Here is a 23485-nt window from a genome sequence, read left to right as displayed (position 1 = left end):
ATTTCTGGAATCATCCTTTTTCCTAACACTGGCTAGGCCAAGTCACCATTATTTCTCCCCATATCAACTCCATCATCCCTTTTGCCCTCTTATTACACCCTGCCCTCCCCATCTCAACACTTAGCCCACAGGTAACTATTTATTATTAGGGCTGTCCTTCCCTTTAGAACATTATACTACATAAAGCCAGGCGCTTTCCTGTTCATTGTTTTATCTCCAGTTCATTGACTGACGAATGAATGAATGAATGAATAAAGAGGGGTGTAAACTGCCAACTCACAGGTTGCAATTTACTAAGGGGCTGGACTACAAAAGCAGTGGTTCCATTAGCATATGTGGCCCAGGAAAATATCAACCCTTAGGTCTAAATATCAATGCTTATGTATTGACACAAGTCCTAGGATTCTAGAAGTGGGGAAAAGGTGCTTGGGCACCATGTACTCTGCACCCTCATCCTTAAGAGATCTACCTATTGTGCATAAAATCACACTGCAGACTTTGTGTATACTGGGTCAGGAAAGAACAGCTGAAGAGTGCCTTTTATAACCCTCCAGCCCAGCAGCAACCTGATGCCTGACATCTTCCGTTTTCAATGGCATAGTCCCAGAGTAGCTATACTTTCAAAATTACCCAGTGAAAAGCAGCTGAAATTTATACAAAGCTAAGGACAACTGTGATTAACTGAACTACTCCTGAAACAAAGTTATTCTTCAAGAACACAAGTTCAAAATAAGTCTCCTCTCATTAGGGATCCTTGATCCCCCTCCTTGCCGAAGCCAGCCTTCACTATCCAGTCCATGACTAGTTTGAAAGGGGTTTGGATGGACTATGGCAGTCTCTATCCTAACTAGTAAGTTACAGCTACTACTGACTTGGAATTTTTAAAAAGTTGAGAATTTTACAGATGTTAGCTGTGCTTTAGGTTAAGCTAAAGGAAGAAGAGCTTGTGAAAGACTCTGAGTAATGTATGTATTAGAGAAGAACAAGGCAAAAATTAGACCTGTGTGTTCATTCATCTTTTGCTACTGGCTCTCCTATAAGTATGGGAATAGCTGTGAGGGTAGGTGGGGCGTGGTGATGTGTGATATGGACCAGGCAGGAGGTGAAAAGATAACACATCAAAGCCAGGGTTAACCCCAGGTCCAATGGCACTATGTAGGGCTATAATGTATATAACTTTTTTTTAATTGCCTTTTCAAGAAATTATATAAGAGACCATTCTTTTATAGTATGAGGAAGACAGGTGGGGTCTTGACTAAAGAAAGGTTAAGAAACATTTTTTAAAAGTATTTTCTCTTCGTCGTTCCTCCTTTTATAGTCCAATAAAGAAAACAATGGCAATTACCAGGTTCACACCAATTTAGGCATTGGGATAAAGAGATTTAGTGAAGAAGTGACATTTTTCTGAACTAGATGCCCTTTTTCTTTCTAGAAATGAGTCAGAGAATGCTGGGTAACTTTCTGAAGCCTGTTTTTTTTTTTTCTTTTCCTCAAAATCTGGTGAATCTTTTCCATAACAAGGTCCAATACTTCCACATCTCAGCAGAAGCATCGGTTTTTGGCAATAAGGTTGCTGAGGTGTAACACAAGGGAGTAGGAGACTCAGAAAAAACAAACAGTGGCTAAATCCCATGCGCAGTACTCAGTCTCTACGGCAGCTTAGGCAAGTCACTCATCTCTCTGAGCCACGTTTTCTCAACTGGGGTGATAGCTCCCCCAAGGGAACAAAAATTGATTCAGGGGTATGGTGTGAGCTCTTATCCTGTTTATGTATAAAGAACAGATATACATACAGCACATAAACAAGATACACAGTGGATCTGTGGTATTAAAGTCTCATGGGAGGGTGGACTAGGGGAAAATAATGTCTAAAAAGGTTCCTTGTCGGGGGGGGGGGGGTAATATTGAACAAAAGGCTGAGACCCCTCTAAGCCTTTATTTCCTCAGCTGTAAAAATGGGTCAGCATTACCCACCACAAAGGATTATTATGATATAGCTGTATCTAAATATATGCAGAGAGAATGAGAGACTGGAAATAAAGCAGGCAGGGAAAACAACCTAAATTGTAGAATCATCATTAAAATACAATCCAAAACATAAAGATTCAAGCGTATATAGATCCATATCATCTAATGATGACTTGTATTAACGAGACCATTTTCTTCTCACTAGTCATTTCACCAATTGAACACCAAACATCCAAAAAGAAAATCCTAGTCAATAAATGCAAGAAGAATCTCTAAACATGAAAAAGATACAAACCTAAAACACCAATTTCAAGACCTGCCAAGCTTGTTTTAATTTTATCATAAATATCTTCTGATGTAAAGTCAACAGCAATGGTCTTTGTTTCCACTTTGAATTTTTCTCCTAGGGAAAAAAACACAAACGGAGAGAGGAAAAATTAATATATGGCAATTAAGATTTAAGCATTTGATGACATTACCCTTTCAAACACTTTTTTCCCCCCAATTTTATATGAAATTTAGACCAGGATAATTTTAAGTGATCATGAGACCACCTAAGATATGATATAGAATCAACACAGTAGTTCTGCAATAAAAATTCCAATGTTATCACAGAGCTGGCTGAATGTTCCTTAATCAGTTCTCCTATAAATCAATAATGATGGCTTTTTAGACCCTTAGGTACAAATAATAAAACATGATGCATATCATAATATTATATACTCTTTAAATATCACTGGTTTGTGATTTTAATTGCAAACTGATACTTCATAATTTCAGGAAAAAGTCTTAAGTGTGATCTATTAAAACAAAAAATCCACCTTATTAAAGTGGAAATAAAATCAATATGATCATATTGGAATTTAGGAGCTTGGTTAATAATGAATAATCACTACATTTAAAAAGCCACACAAAATGCATAGTAATGGAGCTACAAAGTGACACCAGAAAGACCTCAGTGTTCTACTTTGCACAGGACTGTTAAGGTCCAAACAAAGCTAAGGGAAATAACAGATTCAGAAATGAGACCCTGGAGAAACAAAACTCATCTGAGGGAACATGTCATGTTGATTTCTGCCTTCACTAGTGAGCCGCTTTGAGAAGACGGCATGGACTGCGAGGTCACCCAGACTTGGGTACCAATTTGACTTCCACACTTATTTGCTAAATGACTTTGAGCAAGTCACATGTCCTCTATGGGCCTCAGCATCCTCTTGTGAAAATGAAGGTAATAATACCCATTAGTGCTATCAACACAAAGGTACCAAAGTATTACCTTTAGTACTAACAATACTACCATGTACTGGCATACATGAGGCACTCCATAAAGTCTCCAAGAATGCTTATTCTTTGGAACTTGATGAGAATTCAAAAGAATTAATTTAAAAATCCTGCTTCCAAAAATAAAATTTTCTTCCTTCAAAGTCAATGCCGGCTTATCACAGAATATACAGCAGTAATCCACACAGGAGGTTTCTGTTCTTGATCTGAAAGGATTTATGTCTAAAACTAAAGAGCTGGTTCACAAGAGATTCTTTAGACTCAATGAAAAGTATCCACCCTAGATAGGAATCTATGAATAAACTAGAGAGGATATAACTGACCTGGAAAATACCTTATCTGGTGTTAAAGGTATACCTACTATTCGAATATAAATGAGTTATTACGTGTTCATGTAATGGACAGCCAGATACAGGGCTGTCATTTCCCAGTAGCTGGTCTGACATGTCTTAGCATAAATGGTTCACAGAATTTACCACAAGTAAGTAAAGAACTCTGCCTTTATCAGAGCCACCAATTCACAAGAAAAAAGACCAAAATCAAAAGGCTGAAGGATACCTTTTACTGAATGTAAAACTTTATTCCGGAAGTAAAATAAGATAAAATTTATCTATTTATTTGAGGAAAGCAACGTCTGTTTCCACACTAGCACTATATACTGACATTTAGGAAAATTTCTCTCTAGTAATAAAAGCTACCTCACAACCCCTGAATCAAATTTACTTTTAGATCTCACAGGATTTGGTGAATGTACTTATATGGCACAGTCTTACATAGACACGCTGTTTAAAAAAAAAAAAAAAATCAGAGACCCTTTTGGAAAGAATGTTACTTAATAAGAACCCTCCAGTAAGCTCTTTCTTATGTCTTCACACTAGGATAAGCAAAATGGTTTCTGACACAAGTTTTTCAAGATAAATAAAAATTTGAACTGATACCTGAATTACTCTGAATCATGTTCTAGTCCAGTTAACGTTGTTTACTTTCTCTTAACTTTTCTTCACTGCCTCTACTGTGGGCTTTTCTTTCTTTCTTTTTTAACATAGGTCAGCTCCTGCCACCCTCCTTGCAATCCTCCAAAGCGTTCCATCTCATTTACAGTAAGAACCAAAGTCTTCAGCATCAGCCTGATACTGAACTAATCTCCACCCACTTACTCTCCAGTTGCTCCCCAGCCTTGGTCACAGGGGTCCTAGCAGTTCTTTAGACACAGGATGTTCTCCATATACACTCAAGGCTTTTGAACTTACTGTGCCCTCTGTCTGGAATGCTTTTCCACATCCTCTGTCTCTGTTGGGTCTTTAAGTAAATGTTACCTTCTCAGAGAAGCCTTCATTGACCACCCTTTAAAAAATGCAGGGCTTCCCTGGTGGCGCAGTGGTTGAGAGTCCGCCTGCCAGTGCAGGGGACATGGGTTCGAACCCTGGGCCGGGAGGATCCCACATGCCACAGAGCAGCTAAGCCCGTGCGCCACAACTACTGAGCCTGCGCTCTAGAGCCCGTGAGCTACAACCACTGAAGCAAGCGCCTGGAGCCCATGCTCCTCAACGGGAGAGGCCACTGCAGTGAGAGGCCTGAGCTCCGCAGCGAGGAGTGGCCCCCGCTCGCCGCAACTGGGGAGAGCCGGCGCGCAGCAACAAAGACCCAAATCAGCCAAAAGTAACTAAAAAAAACAAACAAACAAAAATGCAGCCATTCCTCCCCAGCACTCCTTGTTCCCCTTCCCTGCTTTATTTCATTCCATCGCGCTTACCCCTCTCTAATATACTATGTATTTTAATAATGCATGTGTTTGTTGTCATCTGCTCCCACCAGAATTAAGCTTGTGAGGACAAGGTCTTGGATCTGCTTTGTTCAGTTGCTCAACAATGTCACAAAGGCTCCAGGGTCCTTCCACCCTTTTCTCCTATTCCCCTAGGCTGGCTCTTCTCTTGGTTTCAAGAGAACCACTGTCATTCCAAGCACCCATGCAAGCAATGTTCAGAGGCAGAAATGGGGCATCCCGGTTATATGCCCCTTTTATAGTGAGGAAAACTTCCTCAGAAGAATCCAGCAGACTTCCCTCACATTTCTTTTCCCAAGATGATGGGATATGTCTTAAAAAACTAAAAAAAGAGCTAACATACGATCCTGCAATCCCACTCCTGGGCATATATCTGGAGGAAACCATGGTCTGAAAGGATACATGCACCCCAATGTTCATTGCAGCACTATTTACAATAGCCAAGACAAAGAAGCAACCTAAGTGTCCGTCGACAGAGGAACGGATAAAGAAGATGTGGTACATATATACAGTGGAATATTACTCAGCCATTAAAAAAATAATGAAATAATGCCATTTGCAGCAACACGGATGGACCCAGAGACTGTCATACTGAGTGAAGTAAGTCAGACAGAAAAAGAGAAATATCCTATGGTATCGCTTATATGCAGAATCTAAAAAGAAATGATACAAATGAACTTATTTACAAAACAGAAACAGACTCACAGACTTAGAGAATGAACTTATGGTGACAGGGGTTGGGGGGGAGGTGGAGGAGGATGAGGGAAGGGATAGTTAGGGAGTTTGGGATTGACATGTACACACTGCTATATTTAAAATGGACAACCAACAAGGACCTACTGTATAGCACAGGAAACTCTGCTCAATATTATGTAACAACCTAAATGGGAAAAGAATTTGAAAAAGAATAGATACATGCATTTGTATAACTGAATCAACTTTTGCTGTACACCTGGAACTATCACAACATTGTTCATCAACTATATGCCAATATAAATTAAAAAATTTTTTTAAAAAAGATTATGGGATATGCATGCTCTTGACCAGGCCCATGTACTGGCTTTGAGGATTCCGTGAACCGTCCCTACCACAACCACCAAGTTGTGTGAATCAAAAATAGTAGCACACATATAAGAATAGGACAGGAAATGCCTCTCTCTGGCCAAGACAATTAGAAAAGAATTATGAAGGATGTTCTAAAAGGCTGAGGTGGAGATAGCTGGCTTCCTTAGGAACTAGGAAATAAATCTAGTCATCTTCCCCCTCCCCAGAGTCTATCAGCTCTCATCTGACCCTGCCAACAGAAGCCAACACAGACGAACAAGAATCCTCAATTTTAAACATCAGTACAAGGATGTAATAAGCACCTGGAAGAGAAGTGGGGACCACATACACATAATACAACCTTCATTTCCACCTTCGCCACCTCCCCTACCCAAGGTTCTACCTAAGACTACCAGTTCACAACTCAGCAACAGCCCACCCTTGGGGAAGAGTAAGAACTTCACCAAAGCCTTTGGAGACATACTTCTGAGTACTCTGATCCTTGCCCACCACAGAGGCCCATGACATGACAGCCTCTGTCAAGTCTTTCCTCCAGGGTAGGAGCTGTGATAAGTTAAAGTAAATACCCTACAAGTGTGTGGAATAAAGATATACAAACAAGTGAATCTGAAGGTTGCAATGGAAAGAGATGAGCCACTCAACTGCCCCTTCAAGGAAATTCTGGTTACCCCAGCTGCTGGGGTATCATCAGCAGACGGCTTTTAGGTGTCAGCCCCTTGGCAGGGGGAAGGGGGAGGCAGGGGGAGGGGGTTGCCTCAGCTTCAGAGAGTTGCCTGGACCAAGATCATGCCTTTCTCATGACATCCACATCCAATGAGTGATTGAGGTGAGAGTATAAAGCCATTGGACAGCGTTTACTGCCCACATTCTGATTCCAAAAGTATAGTCTGTTTATTATCATATTTTTCTGTTCTTTCGTAATGCCCTAGTTTTAATTATTCTAACTTTAAGATAAGCTTTAATATGTCTAGTAGGGCAGAGCTCCTTTACTATTATTCTTTTCCAAAAGTTTATTGGTTTTCCTTACTTGTTTAGTCTCAGTTTTTATTGGGTTGCATTCAACATTTCAATTAAATTTATGAAGAATGACAATGTGGCGTTCCCTCCAGGCTCTCCATTTATTCAATGTCTCACAGTATAATCTAGTGTTGTGAATTCTTAAAGAAATTAAAGAACTAAAGAATCCCATTATTAGAATACTACACACCATATGCAAAGATACTCCATACTACTGACTATTTGTACCCTTTGATATTTGAAATTGGATAGGCTAGCATCCTAGCTACTAGTTGTAGCGAAATATAATCAGGCCCTCCTTCCCTTTCTTCCAGATGGAAATGATTCCGATATGGTCTTGGCCCTCTATCTCTCAGCCTAGTGGCTAACATGAAAAACTAAGAAGCAAAAAACTCTGATGATTGATATGAGCTGTGCAAGGCAGTCAACTCACTAGAAATGGGGCAGAAAATCAGCTCTGGCTTAAAAAGTGGGGAATGAAGCTAAGAAATAGCTGGGCTGATACCATTCATCGCTTTTTATCTACTATTCCACTGAAAACCACATGACCACGATGGTGGAATATTAGAAAGCAAATATTATTCATAAATATAGAGCTATAACAATGAATGTCCTAACTGCCTTGAGTCAGTCCATCACTTCTAAGAATGGGTGTCCCACTCCTACACTCACATTGCTGATTTTTACTCACAGGATCCTGAATTAGTTCAAGTCTGGAATTGACAGAGAAGGAACTTCTCTGTCAAAAGTAGTTTCAAGATGCAGCTAAAACACCTCTCAATATTAAAACTATCACGTGGGACTTCCCTGGTGGTGGAGTGGTTAAGAATCCGCCTGCCAATGCAGGGGACACGGGTTCGATCCCTGATCCGCGAAGATCCCACATGCCACGGAGCAACTAAGCCCATGTACCACAACTACTGAGCCTGTGCTCTGGAGCCCGCGAGGCACAACTACTGAACCCACGTGCCACAACTACTGAAGCCTGCACGTCTAGAGCCCATGCTCCACAACCAGAGAAGTCACTGCAATGAGAAGCCCGCACACCGCAACAAATAGTAGCTCCCACTTGCTGTAACTAGAGAAAGTCCGCGCACAGCAACAAAGACCCAACGCAGCCAAAAATAAATAAATAAAATAAATTTAAAGAAATAAAAAAATAAAATAAAATAAAAATAACACATTTTTATGTTCAAACCTAGAAAGGTCACGAACATATTCATAATAGCCTTATGTTTAACATACTTCTAGGTCTGGCCATCACTATTTTCATTTTGCTCAACAAATTGACATCTCTCCACTTTCACTGAAGACTAGGATAATATATTCGTGGTTTATATTGATACAAATACCAGAAGAAAAAAAAATCGACATCTCTCAAATTTAACAGTTTTGCTCTAAGAATAATCTTATAGGTCTTAGAAAGACTTTCCTCATTTTTTCCCCTGAGTGTCTGGGGATATTAGGTCTGAGAATGCTAGAAAAGAGGTCAAATCTACATAAACTCATGTACTATTTATAATTTTTCTATTAATAACAACCAAAAATAATATATTGATTCTCCTTTCTTGACACATCTGCTCCAAATAAACAATCTGTCTTTCCCCCTTCAGTTTCCCCCTATTCATTACAAAATTCCTATTACATTTATCCTTCCTCATCTTTTCCATATTATAAATTTCATCATTTAAGATTCGAGTTGTGTCACCACCTCTGTGGACTGAATTTTCATGATTCCCATTACCTCCAACGTAAAGCTACTGACTTCCTCTCGACTGTGCTCCTAGAGACCTTCTATATAACACTATTAAGCACTTCCCATAATACATTATGCAAAGAGTCTCTACTTCCTAACAAACACAATCAATTTGTTATCTTTGTATTCCCAGCACCTAGCACAATGCCTGGCATATAGCAGAGGTCACTCAAATGTTTGTTGGGTGAATAAATGCATCTAGGCCAACACAGCTGATATATCAAAATCATCTCACTACTTCTTGAACTCCTCTCTATAGAAATAAAACTACATGCCAGTAAGAGATGTCTGTGTGAGACATAATAACATAAGGTACTTAACATTAGGCTTTTTAAAGCATTAAGATAAATTGAGAAACAACTCAGTTCTTCCATCTGTCCTGCCTGGGTTGGACTACCATCCACATGGAAGTAGAAACACTTTAGAGTAATTAGAAACCTTAGAAAACCATCCAGTCTCATGAATAAAGTACTCCAGAAGCTTAACTCAGGGGCACCGAGATGAAGGTGGAAGATACTTTAGTCATGGGACCACTCTCCCTCTCCCCAGCCCTGAAAAAGATAATCAGGGGGAGAGGAGAGACTCTTGGGAAAATGGTACTATATTCAATGCCTACCAATTTTAGCTTCTTAAATCTAAATTCATTAAATTCAATTTGTAACTATAAAAATGTACTGCATGTTTTGAAAACCCCCTCCATTTTCACATGTTTTACAATATTTAGAGCTGTAAAAAGTGAGTCTTTTGTACTTTTTCTAATTTTTAGGAGAAAACAAGGAACAAGTCCCCTAAACATATCCTTTCCACTTAACTTCACTCCTTTTCCTGTTTTCTTTTTTACCCCCAAACCTCACCATCTCCCTTCACCCCTGCCCCTTGGGATTAGACATCTCCCCACAAAGCCTCCCTTATGTAGCTCTGGAGAAAAGGTGCTCACGCCCTAGATGTGAAAAATTCATCTGACTCCATTTTTTTTTAAAGGCCCACTTAATTATAATTATCAGAGATGCTACACAAATCAAGGTCCATTTCTTGTTTACATTGCCCTTGAAAATATATTCATGACAATTTTAATCTCAGATGAAGAGACTCACTTTCAGTCAAATCAAAAAATCTGTCATAGCATCATCAGGGATTCCATCCCAAACCAAGTATTTATTTCTTTTTTTTAAGCCAAGGTTATTATATATTTTATTCATTACAGCCTATTTAACTAGAACAGCCATCTGCAATAAATAAAAACCTTATACCATGTGAAATTGTTCTACCAATAGGGCATGAATAGGTCCCATTCTTTTTAAGCCCTGAGTTCTACATTTGGTTCAGGTATTGTAGACCCCTGGACAAGGCATCTTTGAAGAAATTTTCAAATAAAGATGTTTATTTTCTACACTTGGAGGAAAAAAAAGGCCTGCCAATGGAAACATCTGAATTTTATTTTTTGAGGTGAGAAAAATATAAAAATTATTTCTAACATTATTATGCTTAAGATTCCAAGATGATGTTGCTAATACTATGGAAGCAGAGTATTATGGGCTGAATATTTGTGTCCCCCCCAATTCATATGTTGAAGGTCTAACCCCCAATGTGATGGTGTTTGGAGGTGGGGCCTATGGGAAGTAATTAGGTTTAGCTGAGGTCATGAGGGTGGGGCCCTCATGATGGGATTCGTGACCTTGTACAAAAAGGAAGATAGAGAGAGCTCTTTCTCTCTACACAACACACCTAGGAAAGGCCAAGTGAGGACACAGGGAGAAGACAAGACAGGAAAGAGGCTCTCACCAGGAACTGAATCTGCCAGCACCTTGATCTTGGACTTCCCAACCTCCAGAACTGTGAGAAACAAAGGTCTGCTGTTTAAGAGACCCAGACTATGGGGCTTCCCTGGTGGCCCAGTGGTTAAGAATCCACCTGCCAATGCAGGGGACACGGGTTCGAGCCCTGGTCAGGGAAGATCCCACATGCCACGGAGCCACTAAGCCTGTGCGCCACAACTACTGAGCCTACACTCTAGAGCCCACAAGCCACAACTACTGAGCCCGCATGCCACGACTACTGAAGCCTGAGCGCCTAGAGCCCGTGCTCTGCAACAAGAGAAGCCGCCGCAATGAGAAGCCCACGCACCACAACGAAGATTAGCTCCCGCTCACCGCAACTAGAGAAAGCCTGCACACAGCAACAAAGACCCAACACAGCCAAAAATAAACATAAATAAATTGAAAAAAAAAAAGAGAGAGAGACCCAGACTATGATATTTTATTATGGCATCCTGAGCTGACCAAGACATAGAATTTGTTCAAAACAGCATGGGGATGCAGTCAGAAGCTCTGGACTTGATTGCCAGCTCCATCACTTGGCTGAGTGTCCTTCAATCAAGCCTTTCAACCTTCAGGAATTCCATTTCTTAGGCTTTAAACTACAAGAAATAATACCCACCCTACAGAATTCCTATGAGGATTACATGTCATAGCATATGAGAATGTATTTTATGAAACTGTAAAGTCTTATTCAAATGTTTTATTTTCCTGTATCTGCCAATATCTACGAAGATGACTGCATGATATATAGTTGTTTTTTCCTGAACAGCACAGGCTGCTGTAGGTATTATCTATATCATTAACTCTTTCCTCTTTGCATCAGCTGCATATCCCCTGTCAATCTGACCAAGCACATATACCTCCACCTTAAAGAGTGGTTTATTTATTACTGTATCACCCATGGAATCTATGGTTACAATATACTACTTAAGCCATGCCTTTAGTGTCCCAAGTGTTTCTTTCACTCAATTTGCTTGCGATTAACCTTTGAATTACTATGCTTTGTCTATTCCAAGATGCACATTTTTATTCACTTTTTATCTTTGAAATCAGAATGCCTTACAATTGATGGTGTGTCAGTTTAATAGGCCATTTTTCTTTCTTAATGCTTGTAAGCTGCATCATTTCATGATCAATGGTGTCTCAGATTTGATGAAAGAAACAGAACCCTGCGGGTCTCCACCCTCCTCTTTCAGGTCACAAAATGAACAAAGGACAGCTTCCAAATGCAAGATTCTCTGGTATTGCAGTGCCTATTACATTCCAACGCCACTGCTAGTCAAGAAGGCAGAAGCTTGCCCATCCGAAACTAAGACCCGACAACCTTAGCATATGCTCATTCATTTACTCGGCGACACAGGCATTTGCCACCAGGCAAAGCACCTCACTCCCTAAATTATCAGTTCCGTGAGGGCAGGGTCCGTGTCTGGTTTTTTTCTTTACCACTATACACTCAGAGCCCAATAGTGCCCGGTACATGATAGGAGCTCAATGAGTATGTTTTGGCTGATTAAATTCAAGAAGTACACACTGAGTAGTGTCCACATGTCAGACTTTACCCTGAGAATAATAGCAGATACCTGCAAATAGGTCATGTTTTGGTGAAGGAAATGTGTGTGAACCCAACTGGTGCTCTAATAAATATAAACAAAGCGTGCAAAGAGAAAGCAATCACTCTTGCAGAGTGGGATTTTCTACAGGAGGTGACACTGGTTTCGAGTCCTTGAGTAGGAATGGGCCATGCAGAGAAGGAGAAGTAGGCAAAAGCAGAGAATGGGGAAAAGGAAGGGCATGTGGATGGAGTAGGTGGTACACAGAGAGAAACAGAAAGAAACAGTTCTGTAGAAGGACACTGGTGGAGGCTGTATGTGCCAAGATAACAAGCAGGACCAGCTACATAATTTGCTGGGGCCCAGTGCAAAATAGAAATGCGGGGCCCCTTGTTCAAAAATTAAGACTTTCAGGATGGTGACAGCAGAGCATCAAACCAAAGACAGGGCCCTGTGCAAATGCACAGGATACAGACCTACGAAGGCGGCCCTATAACACGTTGACAAGTCATCCTGTGTATTAGAGTACTTAGCAGAGGTTCTTAAGCTGGGAAGTGACACGACCACACTTGTTTTTAGGAAGGAAATGCTGTGGCAAAGAGGACACAGCCTATTATCAAAAGTAACGGGCAGCTGGGAGAGAACACAGCAGCTGCCGAATTAGTCCTAAGAGAAGGGGCCCAAAGAAGGGAGGCAGCAGTGGAAACGGGGGATCTCTGAGTTGAGTCTGAGTTGGGGAAGAGAGGACACAATGGTTTTATCCATCTGCTTTAGATAGTTTATTAACTATCGTATCTTAGAGCTAAAACAGTCCTCATTTGGGACTTCCCTGGCGGTCCAGTGGTTATGACTCTGCATTCCATTGCAAGGGCCATGGGTTTGATCCCTGGTCAGGGAACTAAAATCCCACATGCTGCGCAGCCAAAAAAAAAAAAAAAAAATCAAAAAATAAAACAGTCTTCATAAGCTTTGCATATGAGGCAACATTCCTCCAATATGTCTCGGCATTTTTTAAATCACATAAAATGTTTCTCTGTTATTTTTATTTTTTATTTTTTTTGGAAAGCAACTTTTTTCTTGAGGTAGCTTACTTACTTCTCTTTATTGGCTTGAGAAATGAAATTATAGTCAACTCTTGGTATCCAGGGGGATTGGTTCCAGGACCCCCTGTGAATATCAAAATCCACAGAGGCTCAAGCCCCACAGTCAGCCCATGTATTCATGGATTCAACCAACCCAGGATTGTAAACATAATACATGATCCTGTGGTTGGCTGAATCCACAATGTGGAACCCACAGATACAGAGGGCCGTGAGTACTACCAGTAAGATCTGGGCCAGAGCTGACCAATTTTCCATGCAGGATAGTCGTGAACTAAAAATCAAGTTGGAAATCAAAAGGGATATTTTTGTTACCCTCCATAACATTCCTCCCTTCTTCTTTCAAAGAGAAAGGTAGTTAGAACTAATTGAAGTCAAATATCACACGGTACCTTTCTTCTAAAAATGCTGATTGTGCTTTATTTTTTTTAAGTGACCTCTTTTTATTTCAACCTGTCACTCTGTTCTTACAAGATTCCACTCTGGTTTTGTGAGATCTTGCCACAGGAGAAAGTATTCTTTTCAAGATCTGGGTCTCTCACTTTGGTATTTAGAAAAACGAAGCTTAACAGTTGCTTTTATTTCTTTAAAGACAAAACAAAACAAAACTAGGAACTTTCGAAAAAAGCACCATAAAATTTAAAATATCAGCTATTGAAATGAGTATTTTACTTTACCGCAATTAATACTTTGAAGATCAATATAGTTCAACATTTTGTCAAGAGTAGAACCATTTTTCTATTTAACACAAAAAACAAACCTCTTCATTTAAACTGTTAAAAGAGCACAGTCTTCATATATTAAACCAAAGTAAAAGCAAAAGTGCTTGATTTAGTCTCCTCCTGTACTCTTTGAACTAAGGATAAGGACCCGACACCAATCATCCTGGCTCTAGGACGTCCTAAAGAACTCAGAGGTTCCATGTAAAATGCATAGGGTTGCAGTTAATAGTCTACCAACTAAACAGGAGTAATAACTATTATAGTTATCAATTACTGAGAATCAACTAGATGCAAAAAAGTCTACTGAATGACATTATGTCATTTAATCTGCAAAAGAATTTACTGGTACCTTGCTGAAACTTACAAATGATTACTCTCATAAATTTCAGTTTTCATCATTTGAAAAGCCATCATTTACTTATTTATTTTTTTAAATTTTGAAATAATCTCAAGCAAAGTTGCAAATGCTATACAAGGAACTTTTTTTCCGGAACCATGTTCCATTCAGTTGCTGATAAGATTCCATCACCCATAAATCCTTCAATGTAGCAGTTCTCAAACTGTGGTCCATGACCCTGAGGGTTCCTGAGAGTCAGAAATACCAAGACATTATTTGCCTTCTTCAGTGTTGTGACAATTGCACCAATGGCACAAGAGCAATGATGGGTAAAACTGCTACAATCTTAACAAGAATCAAAGCAGTAGCACCTAACTATGTTAAAAGTCACTGTATTCTTCACATACTGGCAGTAAAAAAGAAAATAAGTCAGTTTCGTTAAAGAATGTCTCCTGATGAAGCGGTAAAATAAGTAATTTTCTTAAATCTCTATTCTTGCGTACACATCTTTTTAATGTTCCATGTGACAAAATGGGAAGTGTGCATAAAGCACTTTTTCTGTGTACCTAATACAATGGCCGTCTTGAGAAAAAGCAGGTGCAATTGAGTCATGAGCTGAATTAGCCCCTTTTTTTCATGTAGCATCATTTTACTTGAAAGAACAACTGACAGAAAAACTATGCTTATTCAGATTTGGCAGACATACCTTAAAAAAAAGAATGAAGTAAGTCTGTCACTTCAAGAAAAACAAGCAACAGTATTTATTGTCCATGATAAAACTGGAGATTTTAAGTGAAAATTAGAATTTTGGAAAACTTGTATCCACCATCATGAGACTGAAAGAAAAGATTTTTCTGATGAGATTAGGGGTGATATTCATAATTGTAATTTGGGGGGACTGTGCCAACAACAGTAAGATCTGCAGAACTCAGGAACCAATATTTTCCAAAGATCAAGGCATCAAGTTACAAAATCATGATTGGCAAAAGACCGATTCAAAGTGGGAGGTAGACAAACGGATTTTAAGGTAATTGAGTATGAAAAATTGATATGTTTTCAGATTCCATATTGCAACTAACCTTGAAGAAACCTCCACTTAAGGAGTTTTGATGTAGTATCGAAGAAGAATATCCACAATTATCTGAAGATGCTACTGAAATCACTTTCTCTTTTCCAACTACATATCCATGTGAAGCCAGATTTTCTTCTTATACTTCAACTAAAAGAACATATCTCAGCAGACTGAATGCAGAAGCAGATCTGCAAACGCAACTGTCTTCTATGCCAGATATCAAAGAGATTTTCAAAAATGTAAAACAATGCCACTCTTCTCACTGAACCTTGTTTTGTTTCAGAATAAAGTTATTTTTCTTACTAAAAATACATTACGTAAACACAGAATGTGTTTATTGCTATTATTTTTACATGAATTAAATAATTATTTTTAAAAATGACTCAGTTTGAATTTCTAATACAATAAACATTGATAGCTATATCCCACATAAACAAAAGCTCTTTGGGGCTCTCAATAATTTTTAAGAGTATAAAGGGGTCCTGAGACTAAAAAGTTTAAGAATGTTCCTTTTGTATTTATTTCCTACAGTCTCCTAAATATTACATAACCATCAAAATCTAGAAATTAACCTTGATACATTACTGCCTTCTAATTCTTGGGGTCTGTTCAAATTTCATCAATTGTCTCAACAATGTCCTTACTGCAAAAGGATCCAAATCAGAATCATCCATTGCATTTAGCTGCCATGTCCGTTCAGCTTCTTTCAATCTAGAACAGTTTTCCAGTCTTTTCCTGACCTTTATGACTTAGACACTTTGAGGATCACAGGCCAACTGCTTTGTAGAATGTCTCTCAATTTAGGTTTGTATGTTTCCTCATTATTAGATTCAGGTTATACATCCTTGGTGGGAATATCATAGATATGAATTGTGTTTCTCATTGCATCCTATCAATTGTCCCATTACCGATGAAGATACATTTGATCTCATATTAAGGTGGTGTTTGCCTGGCTCCTCCACTGTAAAGTTACTATTTTTCCCTTCGTAATTAACAAATATTTTGGTATTTTGTGGGCAGAGATTTTGAGACTACATAAAATCCCCTTTCTCATCAAAATTTCAATTTATGCATTTATTTATCAGTATTAGTATGGGCTCATAATTTCCTATTTTAGTCAATAGATTATAATTTCTATCATTTTAATTTTAATGTTCAATTTATCCAGATTTGATTAATGGGAGGGAGTCCCTTCAAGCTGGCTTCTGTGTCTTTTTGACATGTCCCCATTATTCTTTGAATACTTTCTTGATTTCTGGCACCATAAGATATCCCAGGCTCACCTTCTATTTTCCCTGCCCCAGCCCTGGAACTAGCCATTTCTCCAAGGAACACTGCATCCTTTATTAGAAAACAGTCTGGAAGCCAAGATCTGGGTGCTGAGTTTACTCATTATTATTGGGGTGTAGCCGCTCTCAGTAAAGACCATAAGCTTTGGCAGCCAACTTTTGCAGTGTCACAGGCACAATACAAGTACATATTGGGTAGTGTCCCACAGAGGACTTAGTTGCCGCTGAGAGACACTACTTGAGATGCTTTGATAGAGGAGCCAAAGATGCTGTAGGCAGGCCTTGGGGCTCTTCTCCAGAGCTTAGAATACTGTAAATGTATCCAAGTCTCTTGGATACTAAATACACAAATGTCTTTGATATATAATGTGTAATAAAGGCTGATAAAACACTATAATTTAAGCCTTAGTTTAAGAAGGGATAGCTTTATTTGGGGCCTTCACTTGGTAGATAAAGTATGAAAAAATATCTGAGCTATGTAGGGCAAAATGAGCTCTTGGTTACTTATGGAGTTTCACGCTAAAGATATATAAGCAACTTCCATACTCTGCTCAAATCATTTCCAGAAAGTACACCAAACAGATATTGAAAAAGAGATCCCATTTGCCCACAGAAACAAGTTTATAATTGGAATTTCTGTTACTAAAATCAATCATAGCTAAGCCCAATAACATAAATACACAAATAATACCATCAGCCTCTACAATAATTTAAAATGGTATTATGCTCCCAAATACTGATTGCCTTGATGACCCAATTTACTATAAAGTATATACTTAGCATATAAAAAATGTAACTATCATATCATAAGTTTGACCTTAAAACATATTAGTCCCACTTAATATACAATAAAACTGCCCTCCTAGAATTTAGAATGATTTGGGCAGTATGGGCCTTTAAAAAAAAAGCTCAAGGATGTATGAGCTAAACCTGTTAATTAACAAATTTCTCTGTAGCAGACAGAGGCAGTATCATTTCCAACTGTCCTTACAGTTGCTTCAAAGTAGTAGAAGCTCAATAGATATTATTACAATGTGGGTATCATAAAGGCAAAAATGAGGGATTTTCTCAGTACTTAAAAATAGACAAACTAAGATGGATATTAGACAGTAATACCAACACACTGGTTGAATCAAGGCAGTTCCTAGAAGAGTCCCTGAACTCCCTAAAATTGTAGGCAAAATACTATGTATACATATTTTTATAGGAATAAGGTTTTTATCATTTGGAATCACAAAATGGTCCATGACCCTCAAAAGAGTAAACATTTTTGGTTAAACTGCTCTCCAGAAATAACCACTGTGAACATTATGGGCTGTGATCTTGCAGACAATTTTAGATGCATATCGACATAACACAGAGTTGGTTCATGAGGTTAGTATTTGTATATATGTGGCATGTTGGTTTTTTTTTTTTTAAACAAAAGTAAAACCAGACTTTCTCTAAATATGCTACTCTGTAACTTGCTTTTTTCACTGAAGATGGCCTTCCATGTCAGTACATACGGAGAGAAATTTTTTTTTTTTTTAAACTTTGGGTTTATTTTTTATTTATTTATTTATGGCTGTGTTGGGTCTTCGTTTCTGTGCGAGGGCTTTCTCTAGTTGCGGCAAGTGGGGGCCACTCTTCATCGTGGTGCGTGGGCCTCTCATTATCGCGGCCCCTCTTGCTGCGGAGCACAGGCTCCAGACGCGCAGCCTCAGTAATTGTGGCTCACGGGCCCAGCTGCTCTGTGGCAGGTGGGATCCTCCCAGACCAGGGCTCGAACCCGTGTCCCCTGCATTGGCAGGCAGATTCTCAACCACTGCGCCACCAAGGAAGCCCCGAGACATTTTTAATTACACAGAACTGCTAGGCCACAATTTATTTAATCAGCCATTCAAAACATAGTATGAGCAGGCACAGATCAAAGGAAGAATTCACTGTACTGGAGAAGGAGAGTGTATCCTGGCAAGTTATAAGAAACAAAATGTGAGAAGTCAATGAATTCAGAGGAAATTGTACAGGTCACCAAGACTTTATTTTTAAAAGAAGACAAAGTAAGGACTCAGGAAACTACAGAATGTTTTGTTAACACCAAAGCCAAAAGCAGTTTGACCAAAAGGAGTTGTGGCTGCAACTAAGGCTGCTCTCCTCACGTACACCTGCCCCAGCTTCCAAGACCCTCCCCAGGCCAAAGCGATTAGAATAAAAGAGAAAAAAACATACGTATACAAATAAAGTATGTAGAATAAATCATAATCCAAGGCAGGGCTATTTGTAGTCTCATTAAGGCCACCCTGGGGAATGGTCTGGGGAAGAATCTGGAAAAGGTTATACCGCAAGCAACAAACAAAGGCATGAAGTCCTACAGGAAAAACACTGAGTAATGTATTAAAGAGCCCTACTGAGCTAAAGCATTCAAGAGTATTTGTGGACTCTGGTCACCTCTTTTACCCCCATAACTGCGGTCAAGATGGGCAATAAATCCGTGCCTACCGTTCTAATCATCCCTATCAAGGTCTGGAAGGAATCACTGACCAAGAAGAGGTAGCTTATGTTCCCACTGCCCTGTTAACACAGAGCAATCTAGCTCTTACTATCTCCATTGAGAGGTTGGGCCCTGTCTCTGCTCAAACAGGAAAATGGATTAGGGAGTCACTGACAGACATTTAGATAGTTTCCCATTTCTCACTACTATAAATAATACTGTGTTGAATATCCTGTATATAAATCTTTGTGCAGTTACCTGAGTTCTTCTGTAGGATAAATTCCTACATGTAGAACAGTCAGGGTATATGTGTTTTTAGATTGGGTACAGGAGAAAAGGGAATCAACTTCTGCTTTTTTATAGTCTGAATTAAGTAGTTGATGAATTTCAGAAAGCCAGAAGCATTTCTGTCATTTTAAAAGAAGAAATACTTCCCCAGGTCAAGACTGGCTCCCAGGGCTAACAGAACTATAAACAGAGCCAGGCTGCAAGCACTAAAATACATAAAGAAATAAAGTGTTGAGTAGAGAGAGAGAAATGCTGGAGAGACCTGAATGTAGAAAAAATGAGAGTCACTAAGGCAAGTCTTGGAAATGTTCTTCCAAGCACAGGCTGAGGGGAGTCGGCCAGAGATAGCAAACAGGTATCCAGGCAAGGCTGTTCCCATCATGGAAATGGAGACGCCAGACTCTTTTCACCTGATGCCCTCAGACACACAAACTCTTTGGGCAATAGATGGCCATGCTCATGAAGGGAAATTTTGGTTTTATTTTGCCTTCCTCTGTACATCTGCCAACAGGGAGTGGCTACAATGAGAAGTATTATAGGCTGTACCATAGTTATACTTCCTTTAAAATAAATAAATAAATAAAACTGGGCATTTGATTTTGTTTATCGGCCTATGAAACTTGGTTTCATGCAATTTTACCCTTGAAAGGCATATTTACTCTGAATATTTGGACAAAATCAGGTTCAGGGCCTGCAATATTTATATACCAGTTTGTAAATCTTGGCCAATTCTCCAGAAGTTTCCTTTTGAACTGAACAGTGTGGAATTTAAGTTTTCTGTCTTAGACATGCAGGCACACAGGCTCTCTCCGTCCCCGGCCCGGGCCACTGCTCTTTGGCAGCAACCATAAATGCATCACTGCAGGCCACTCTCGGTACACGGCCCCTCAGCCACAGCAGCCTGCCTACAGCCAGATTTCACACTCTGTACCTGAGCTGAATACGTTCCTCTGACAACTTGGAGCTGTCCTGTTCTATTTCCGACTTAATATTTCTCTTATCTCACAGCACTCTTCTAAAACAATCACAATGGCAACCTTTGAGTGCTTACCACATGCCAGGCACTGAGCCAAGTGTTTTCCATGAATCATCTAACTGAATTCTCACAACAATCCTAGAACATAGTGCTAGGACTGTCTCCATTTTAAACTGAAGTGAAACAGCTTGCCCAACGTCAGAAAGTTCTGTTAGAGACCAGATGGGAAGCCAGGCATCCAGTGCTGGAGAAGGCATCTTACTCCCAGCCCCCCTCTCTCTTGATCATGTCAGGTGCTGCTTCCTTATTAACTGAGGCTGGCAGCCTTACGTTTATTTTTATTTTATTTTATTTTTCAAATAAATTTATTGATTTATTTATTTTTGGCTGCATTGGGTCTTCGTTGCTGCGCACGCGCTTTCTCCAGTTGTGGCAAGCAGGGGCTACTCTGTGCGGTGCGTGGGCTTCTCATTGCGGTGGCTTCTCTCATTGCAGAGCATGGGCTCTAGGCTCACGGGCTTCAGTAGTTGTGGCACGTGGGCTTCAGTAGTTGCGGTGCACGGGCTTAGTTGCTCTGCGGCATGTGGGATCTTTCTGTATCAGGGCTCAAACCCGTGTCCCCTGCATTGGCTGGCGGATTCTTAACCACTGCACCACCACGGAAGTCCCCGGCCCTACATTAAGATCCTTACATTTAGATCAAACAATATAACAAAATTTTCAGTTTTAGAATGACTCTTGACTTGCTGAGGATTATTGCTACATTTAACCCATAAATTTACTTTTGAAACTCTCGGTGTATGAATATCTGGAAACATGGCCCTGAACACCTTGAGTCTGGCTAGTCTCCTTCTGTTGATGACATAATTCAAATCTGGATAGTCTCATCATCTAAAAAGCACATCCTCCAAAGTCTCTTTATAAGGCAGTTGATGCTACGGACATTCATTCACTCATTCAACAGATACTTACTGAGTGCCAACTATGTGTGGAAATATTAGTCATGACCCAAACCAATCTGCTTATCTTGGAGCTTAGAGTCTATGCCGGAGTGGGGGCAGACAGGAAAGAGACAGGTAAAAATATAAAAAATATAATGCATCGGGCTTCCCTGGTGGCGCAGTGGTTAAGAATCCGCCTGCCAATGCAGGGTCACGGGTTCGAGCCCTGGTCCGGGAAGATCCCACATGCCGCGGAGCAACTAAGCCTGTGCGCCACAACTACTGAGCCTGCACCCTAGAGCCCGCGAGCCACAACTACTGAGCCCGCGTGCCACGACTACTGAGGCCTGCGCACCTAGAGCCCACGCTCCGCAACGAGAGGCCACTGCAGTGAGAAGCCCGCGCACCACAACGAAGAGTAGCCCCCCCTCACCACAACTAGGGAAAGCCCACGCGCAGCAACAAAGACCCAACACAGCCAAAAATAAAATAAATTTAAAAAAGAAGAATGATAAAAAAATTTTAAAATAAAATTAGAAGAAAACTAAGTTGGAAAGACAAATTAAAAAAAGATAATGCATCAAATTTGGTAACAAATGCCACAGGGAAAAATTAAGCAAGGTGAAAGGGAAAGGGAATGACTGAACAACAATTTTTTAAATATGAAAATATTTTTTGAAGCTAAGAAACTGTCTACTCCTAATTTGTTAAACTGGTACAACATTGTGTTTAAATTCCTATGCCATTCCTAGTGTGCAACAAATTCGTAATTACAGGTTCTTAATGGATCAAATTATATAGCTAATTGAATGCTGAATCCTTAAGAAGTAAATTTACTTGTTTTTGCTATACCTTTCAATTATTTCTAAGAAAAAAATGAGTATTTGAAATTTTTCCAATTGACAAATGTCACACAATTTAATGTAAAATATAAAACACAATGTGTCTATCATTAATAAATCCTATGTCTCTATATGTGTATTTTCAATCAAATTTGTAGGCAGTCTAAGTGGTCATTTTGAGGAAACCAATTCATATTACCCTAAAAGTAATAATCCCAGGCAGACCTTTATAGTCACTGAACTGGTCCCTCAGCCAACAGCCTTCTGTAGCAACATTTCCTTTTTCCTTTATAAGCTTCAGTAATGACCACAGTGTCACTGCCATGAAAAGTTACTTTGAAAAGCAAAGGCCAACATCTTTTATCTCCCTTTTATCCTCTCTTATTCCTCATTATCAAATGCCACCAACAAGCAAGACTTAAGAGCTATGTAAATGAATCACATTGCACTGGAAAGTTACAAAGAGCACATCCCTGTACAGAGTTTTATTAAAAAAAAAAAAGAAAGAAAAAAATTCTACATCTTCCTTAGAAACACTAAGATGATACATGAGATGATATCCTCATGTATGATTATGTAACATAGGTATGATATGTACGTATATGCAGCCGAGAGTATGGGAGGCAATGTAATATGGAGCAGAAGGGAGTAGGGTGGGGACTGGGGGTTGGGAGAGGGTAGATCACCTACATCCTGCTACCAATGCCTCCCATGAAATGACAGAGACACTAACCTTTATTCTCTCAAAGATCCAAGTCAGCAAAATTATTTTGCAAATGTCAATCAATTTCCAACAATTCTTAAAGTGGCAGCCAACTTTAGGATCTGCAGCGGGAAAAGGAGCAGCAAGTTTTCTTTCTTAGTAGGGACTGGAGACCAGGATGATGAAAAGCAGGAAGAGAAAGAATCATCTGTCCAAAGGGAAGGCAGCAGCGGATCACGTGGAAGACATTTTGCAAACTGTCCTGAGTAAATAGCAGTTATATTTCTCACTTTGCCCCAAGAAAGCAATTAACATATTATACCTGGAATGGCAAAGACTGAAGTTTAAGCTCTCCCCTTACATTCAAAAATTTCTCAAGTATGTTATCTTGTTTGATCCTTACAACAATCCTCTAAGTTATAGAAAGCAGATATTATCAACATCATAGATGTGAATATATCTGTCCTACACAAAGTACAAGAGACAACCAGGTGTCTCGGGTGACAAA

The 23485-nt window shown here is 39.5% G+C and overlaps 1 protein-coding gene across 1 annotated transcript in view; it reads right to left on the bottom strand.

The window, feature by feature from the left end:
- HSD17B12 (hydroxysteroid 17-beta dehydrogenase 12) overlaps positions 1 to 23485 on the bottom strand; it is a 165562-nt gene that overhangs the window by 59690 nt on the left and 82387 nt on the right. The window contains exon 4 of the mRNA XM_068554437.1: positions 2264 to 2371. Within this exon, the coding sequence (XP_068410538.1) occupies positions 2264 to 2371 (108 nt within the window). The remainder of the gene's footprint in view (positions 1 to 2263; positions 2372 to 23485) is intronic.

Source organism: Eschrichtius robustus, chromosome 11 (genome assembly GCF_028021215.1).
Source record: "Eschrichtius robustus isolate mEscRob2 chromosome 11, mEscRob2.pri, whole genome shotgun sequence".
NCBI classification, from domain to species: domain Eukaryota; kingdom Metazoa; phylum Chordata; class Mammalia; order Artiodactyla; family Eschrichtiidae; genus Eschrichtius; species Eschrichtius robustus.
This window is presented reverse-complemented; position numbering and strand designations above follow the sequence as displayed.